The sequence below is a fragment of the Rhagoletis zephyria genome, unplaced genomic scaffold (genome assembly GCF_001687245.7).
Source record: "Rhagoletis zephyria isolate East Lansing unplaced genomic scaffold, Rhagoletis_zephyria_1.1 Rzeph_scaffold_14110, whole genome shotgun sequence".
NCBI lineage: Eukaryota > Metazoa > Arthropoda > Insecta > Diptera > Tephritidae > Rhagoletis > Rhagoletis zephyria.
Genome location: NW_016171179.1, coordinates 1 through 7,243, shown reverse-complemented (window position 1 = coordinate 7,243; position 7,243 = coordinate 1). Strand labels below are relative to the sequence as shown.

General features: G+C 32.8%; 1 protein-coding gene across 1 annotated transcript; it reads left to right on the top strand.

Moving 5' to 3' along the window:
- The first annotated feature begins 219 nt into the window (after nt 1-219).
- On the top strand, nt 220-4,628 carry LOC108378444 (nose resistant to fluoxetine protein 6-like). Its single transcript, XM_017634742.1, has 6 exons — nt 220-379; nt 1,784-2,645; nt 2,709-2,828; nt 3,548-3,793; nt 3,877-4,423; nt 4,496-4,628. Exons 1-6 carry the CDS (start codon nt 223-225, stop codon nt 4,625-4,627), a joined length of 2,064 nt encoding a protein of 687 aa, XP_017490231.1. The 5' UTR covers nt 220-222; the 3' UTR covers nt 4,628.
- Nucleotides 4,629-7,243: the final 2,615 nt, after the last annotated feature.

Here is a 7,243-nt window from a genome sequence, read left to right as displayed (position 1 = left end):
TTGCTTATTCAGGATTTACAAGCTTAATTTAAAGCTAAGCTTTTAAGAAAGCCGTCAATATATAAATTGCTATTATTTCGTGTGTGCGAATAGTGGTGAAGTGGTAGTGAAGTTCCGAACAAAATGCATAAGCTGAAAGTAAAAATATTATTTGTGTGCGAAATAATCGCGCTTGCCGTCGCAAATGACATTTTCAAAGCAAATACATCACAGCCAGTGTCGATGACCCAGCACAATCTGCATGAAACTTTTCAACGCACATCCATCTTATACGGCTTATCAGCTGTGAGCAATGAGCAATTAATTGAACAGCGCTGCCACGCCCATTTGCTGCTATTCCAGCATGGGGTGATCAACAAACAGGCATGGGCATTGAAAAGTGAGTGTTGTGAAAGAACATTTTTTCCAAGATTAAAAGGGCAATTTTGGCAACAGCTTTTTAAAATCTTTTTTCTGTCTTTCGGAATACTAACTGAATGATCTGCCAACTAGAAGATCTAAGCGTTATTTTTTTTTGTCTTTTAGCAATAAGTTTGCTAGAACTTAAATTAAATAAAAAATATGTTTCTTTTTAAAACAATAAAATTAAAATTAAAAGCAAATTATTTAGAGAAGAAAATAAATTATAAAATAAAAACTAAATGAAATATGTTTTTAAAAGGTTAATGTAATAAAAAAAAATGTTTTTTATAACAATCAAATCTTAAAGTTAAAGAAAATTTAAGTAAAAAAGAAATTATTTAAATTAAAGAACGAAAAAATTAGATTAACAAACAAAAACAATAAAATCTAAAAATTAGAAGAAACTTTAATTAAAAAATAAGCAATATAAACCAAGTTCATAAAAATTAAAAGATATTAAAAAAATTTTTAACTATAAAGTCTAAAAGTGAAAAGAAGAGTAAATAGAAAAGGAAGTAAAATTAAGAAGAAAAAATAAACTAAGTTTATAAATACGTAAAAGGATAAAAAAAAAAGTTCTTTTTAAAACAATAAAATCTATAAATTAAAAGAAAATTAAATCAAAAAGAAAGAAATTAAATTAAAAAATATCGAAAAAATGCATAAAAAAAATTCTAACCATTAAATTAAATAAAAAATATATATTTTTTTTAATGTAAAATCTAAAGATTAATTCAAAAAAAAAGAAAAATTTGCTCTTTCCATTTTTCCCAACAAACACATCGTGGTACAAAAAAATTTTATTAAAAAAAATTCAAAAAAGTTCCGCTGTCCTAGGATTCGAACCCCGGTTCTCTCGAATACTACGTCAGTGTTTTGCTCACTGGGCCATTGCGATTGTTGTAGCAAAAAAAAAACAAAATCCATTTTAAGTGATTTCTGTCGATAGAGCTTTTCACCATGCAAGTTGGCAAGGGAGCTTTTGGTTCTACGTATCTTTTCAAACTATCTTTCTGTCTTTCAATTGCCTTACAAAATACGTACCTCCAACCATGATAAAAGCATAGTAAGGTAAAACCGTTCTCTCAATGCGTCGGCCATGATTTTTTTTTGAAGTTTGCCAACATTTTAAATTCGTTCAAAATTGAGAGTAAAAAAAAGGAATTGTTCAAAGTTGTTGTTGTTGGAGATTGAAAATGAGAATGTGTGTGTGAGTCGGTGTGTAAAATTTTAAAATTAAATTGCTTGCAAACGTCAAGAATTTGAAAAATTCCTCTCAGCGGTTCTACCTTCCTATATTTTTATCATGCCTCCAACTATCATAGCCAGAGTTTCCCTATAAAGAAAATACACTTTTTTTTAATTTCCATTATTTTCACAGTGTTCGACGCCTCAGCCACTCTCGAGCCAGGCTTCACATTCGGTCACAACTTCTGGCTGGGTAATCGTGAGGTCTGCAGCGCTGTCGGACATGAAGTGCACATGCAAATGTCCGCTTATTTTCCGCATCAAATGAACCAGGTGCTTCTTACCTCTGTAGCGCCCTTCGAAACCGACTTTCGCGTTGTCTACTTGCGTCACAACTTGAGCTGGCAGGTAGATCCGCATATGGCTGGTTTTGCTCCCCGCGTTCATGTAGGCCTTTGTTTGCCAAGCGCTTGCGCTGAGCACGATGTTCGCCGCCTCATGCAAACCTACTTGAGTAGAGGACTCTTCGCTGGCAATGAGCTGTTCGAAATGCATCTACAGTATGACTACATGAAGGATCTGCAGTGGCAGGCGGCAATATTCATGAGACCGTCGTTCTATATATGCTGCGCTTTTGTAGTTGTGACAATTGGTCTAACAGCTGTTGCTGTTTCTAGCAGAAAGACGGAATGTATGAAAGCAGTCAAGAAAAAGACAACTGAAACGTCAGCTGCCATGGACACTCCGTCTAGTAATTCTGCGCCCTCCACAGTGGACTCCAACTCACAACCGGTTATTCAGCAACAGTTTGAGGAGAAAAGCTTTATAACCTGTTTTGATATCGCAGCGAATTGGCAGCTCATTTTTGCGCCGCCTAAATCGGCTCACACATTTGCCGCTCTCAATGGTTTGCGTTTTGGTAGCACTTTATGCGTCATCCTCTATCATTACTTGGTTTTTCTCTGCAATGGTACTAGAAACAAGTTGACGCTTTTCAACTATCAAGTGCAGATCGGAAATGTAGATATATTCGTGGATATATTCTTTGTGCTCAGGTATTTAAGGAGTATCGAAGACTGAAATATTTTAATTTTAAATTTAAAACTCTTTTTCAAAAGCGGCTTCTTGCAAGCATACAATCATTTTCGGAACGCGAAATTATTGGCGATGATACGTAAGAACAATTTCGTACAAAATTTAAAGTTAATTGGAGTTCACTTATTTCATCGGTATTTGAGGTAAGTGGCATCTTTAATCCTTTGCCAGCATTTTTGCGACATATTTGTTGTACAACTTTTTTAAGAACTTTTGACTATTTTGATTTTTTATTTTTTGAACGTTGTCACATGCTGATAAGTGGATCTAAAAAAACGAAACAATTTTTTTTTATATAATTGCATTTTTATCAGACCATTCGGTTAAAAAATTCGTATTTTCTGGAGTTAGTTGCAAGCTTTGATATTTACCAAGCTTTGCTATTTATCATCTTACAATGTCATATTAGAAATAGAAATTTGAAAAAAACAAAATAAAGAATTAGCATAAAAAAAATAAAAATTTACCAAAAATTTTAAAAATTTATAAAAAAAATATAAGAACGCTGACTTACTCTAAGTTAATTCTTATAAGTTATAACAATCTCTTAACAAGAAATTAGATTACTGTTGACTTTCAGAAATCGGAATCTGATGAAATGTTTGTTATTAATGGTACCCTAAGATGGGCAAGGATCCCCTGGTGGAAGTTAGCAACTAGATCTGGTATTTTCCATTAGGTGAAATGTGTTCATCCCCAAAAAATAAATAGTGCTAGGCCTATTCTTGTTAAAAGTAAACACCAACTTGCATTGTACCATTAAATCAAATGTGGCCTCACGACGTTGCTGGCTGCCCACATTTAATGCCACTTGTAGAAATATTTGTACCCTAAGACCTAAACATTTTTATTTGCTTCCCAGACTGGCCCCCATGTATTTCCTAGTCATCGCCATGTCAGACTTTGGTGCGGCATTGTCCGACAACACCACTTTATTCCACATCGAACACAAAATTCAAGTGAATTGCGCAAAATATTGGTGGCGAAATGTATTATTTATACAAAATTTCTACGATCTCAATGAAGCTTGTGGTATGTGGACCTGGTCGCTGGCATGCGACATGCAATTTTCATTATTGTCCAGCATTTTGCTCTTCACATATGTCAAGTAAGTAACTTTGTTTTTTTTTTTTACTAAATAAAGTATGCAATAACAAATTTTAACTATTCGTTTTCGACTTTCTTCTCCAGACACCCGCGTCGCACAAAACTCTGCCTTGGCGCGCTCGTTATCGCCAATATTCTGTACACCTACGCCATCGGCCTCAAATTGAACTTCGATCACACACTCGAATCCACGTTTACCTATTTGACAGAAATCTACATCAATCCTTTGTCACGCATTTTGGCTTACATTTGCGGCAGCATTGCTGGCTGGTGGTTCGTAGAGCAGCGGCGACTACCATTTGCTTTGAGTAAAAGTATTCAGCGTTTTTTTGGCCTTTTGCTGCCGCTAGTAGTGCTCGGCTGTATATTGAAGCCACCCTGTAACAGTCTTTCGCCGTTGGTAGCCACTTCAATTTTGCTATTGGAGCGGATTATCTTCAGTCTGGCGTGTAGTATTTTAATTGTATGTAACGCGTATGGCCAAATACGTTGGTTTTTTCGTTTGTTCGAGTCCATTGTGTTTCAGAAATTTAACAAAGTTGTTTATGCAATGTTTATGTTGAATCCAATTTTCATATCGGCGTTGACAGGTTTTAGCCAATCGCATTTCTATGTCAATCCTTTGAATTTGGTGAGTATGAAGGACTCGAATCAATTGTTGTTTTATTTTATTTTTGATTTATTTTTCCTTTTTGTCTTACAGGCGTTCGAATTCATCGGAGTTGTTGTAACTTTAGTGTTATTTTCAACACTTTTTACTTTACTCTTCGATATACCCTATCAAAATTTATCAAGACTGCTAATCATTCGTCAAGCCAAGCGGAAAATTGCCTAACGCTTGAACTTCTTGTATGGAAATATGGCATAGATTCTAGTTTTCCACTGGAGACATTTCCTATTCTATTAAAGGAAAGGAATCCATTAAAAGCATCTGAAACAATGCCTGATTTTAATATTTAAGATTTTTGTATATTTTTTTTTATAAGGATGTAATTCTTAAGAAAGCAATTTCGTTTTATACTGACTAATCATGCTTTTATAAGAGCTAAGTAAATATTTTATAATTCTAAATTACAAACATTTTTTTTAAATTGGATAATAAAAGTTGAAAACTCAGTTTACAAACCCTGCTAAAATATTTCCAGAAATATTTCCACGGTAAAGTTGAGATGTAAGTTGTTGTTAGAACTGAAACTTACTAAAAAACACCGAAAAACGCCGAAAAAATTTGAAGAAAGCCTACAATATCCCAAAAAATTATACATAAACAATCCCAAAAGTCTCACCAAATAAAATTCCGAAAAATCCAGATAAAATCCCCAACACTTCCCGAAAACGTCACGAAAAATCCCAAAAAGTACAATAAATATCCCTATCACTTTATAAAGCTTTTTAAAGCTACTTTATTTTTAAAACCTTTTTTAGATTTCACCTATGTGAAATCAATTATTACATTCAATTTTTAACTAGCGTGATATTTAACGATACGTGAAGCTTAAGACTTAGCTAAGAACCCGATTACAATGCAATATGGAAGAGGAATTAATCCGCTAGGTGACGCAGGTGTCGAAATATTTGGAAAATCTGTATTTTTGGTCCGAAATGCTTCATATTTTTTTTTTTATATAGTTCATTCTTTAACAAAACCCGTGTAAATCCAAGTTTCCAACCAAGTTCCAACTTTTTGCAATATTCAAGAACTTTCGTAAAAATTTGGAGTTTTTTTGAAAATTCTAAAAATCAACCATAATTTTTAGCCATTTGAAACTTGTACTCTGCTACAATTCAAATGGCTAGAAAACTACATACACAGAATCTTTCTAGGGAATTTAATTACAAAATCTCGAAATTTTTACGAAATTTTGTTACATTTTTTTAAATATTGCTTATTTTAATTCAATGCCACACGATTCGTACTTTTGTACAGATTTGTACATGTTGGTACAAAAAAAAAAAAATTGGGACGTCAATTTTTTTATAGTCACACGATTAGTACAATACAGCGAACTTCTATGAAGAGATATATATTAACAAGTAATTTTTAGCAAAAAAAACATCGGCTTAAAAAAATATATATATATCTATATATTTCATGATTCAATGATCGGATCTAAACCAAATTAGTATGGGACCACCTCTGAGACACTATCTTTCCGTTGCAAAATTATCGAAATAGGTTGACGTGGTGAAAAGTTATGCGGTAACATACATAAAAAAATAAAAAATAAAAAAATAAAAAAAATAAATAAAAAATAAAATGAAAATAAATAAAAATAAATAAAAAAATATTCCGATGAACTGATAACCTCCTCCTTTTTTGGAAGTCGGTTAAAAAGGCAAAACATGCAGAAAAGGCAAAAGAGGCAATAAGTATACATTGTTTATGAAAAAGACAATAAGTATACAATACTATTACAAAATGTCAGTTGGAACAGAAGATAAACATCTATGGGCCGCTGGTCAAGAAGAGGGAGAAAAAACTGCCATCTTATCAAATTTATTTCCTGTNAAATAAATAAAAAATAAAATGAAAATAAATAAAAATAAATAAAAAAATATTCCGATGAACTGATAACCTCCTCCTTTTTTGGAAGTCGGTTAAAAAGGCAAAACATGCAGAAAAGGCAAAAGAGGCAATAAGTATACATTGTTTATGAAAAAGACAATAAGTATACAATACTATTACAAAATGTCAGTTGGAACAGAAGATAAACATCTATGGGCCGCTGGTCAAGAAGAGGGAGAAAAAACTGCCATCTTATCAAATTTATTTCCTGTTACTAATAAAGCAAATCGCCACAACCAAACACTTCTATTAAATTGATTTTTTTTTCTACCAAACAATCACGCAATGACCAAATGACACCCAAATCATCCTCATTGCCTTCATTTGAACTCTTCTACTACGCCTTAGCAAATTTCTTAGCACATTTTTTATTTCATTACGCTGTCACGTAACTTTCATTTTTAGCTTTTTTGCGCTACATTACCAACGCCCAATTGTAAATTGTTATTGTTGCAGTAACAGCAGTTAGAGCAGTAACAAAAACTAGTACATCATCTTCATCGTGATGATCATCAGCAGCATTTAGGTAAATGCATACAAACATACATATGTATGTATATGCTGGCGTTACCAGCAGCAATGAATACAAAATGAGCGCATGACCTGCCGCAAGTAGAACAAAGACCTGTTGCTCTATTGCTGGCCGCTGCATATACATATACACTGCCGGAACGAAGTATTGGCACAGCAAATTTTTCACAATATATGCAACAATTTTTATTCTAATATTATTTGTGTATAAAAATATGGTTCATTCAGCAACAAAAAACATAAAAATATAATGCCTAAAATTTTGTACAAAACTCGCGAAAATTCAGCAAATTTTCAACTTTTTCATCAGATTTTTTAGAATTTTTTTGAGTATGCAGTTTTACAGCCCATTAA

Bases quoted from the DNA above. Each gene is read 5' to 3' on its own strand.
- LOC108378444 (XM_017634742.1), top strand. From the start codon at position 223: ATGACCCAGCACAATCTGCATGAAACTTTTCAACGCACATCCATCTTA. The intron at 380-1,783 runs GTGAGTGTTGTG...TTATTTTCACAG, and splicing joins ACAGGCATGGGCATTGAAAA to TGTTCGACGCCTCAGCCACT. The intron at 3,794-3,876 runs GTAAGTAACTTT...TTTCTTCTCCAG, and splicing joins TTGCTCTTCACATATGTCAA to ACACCCGCGTCGCACAAAAC.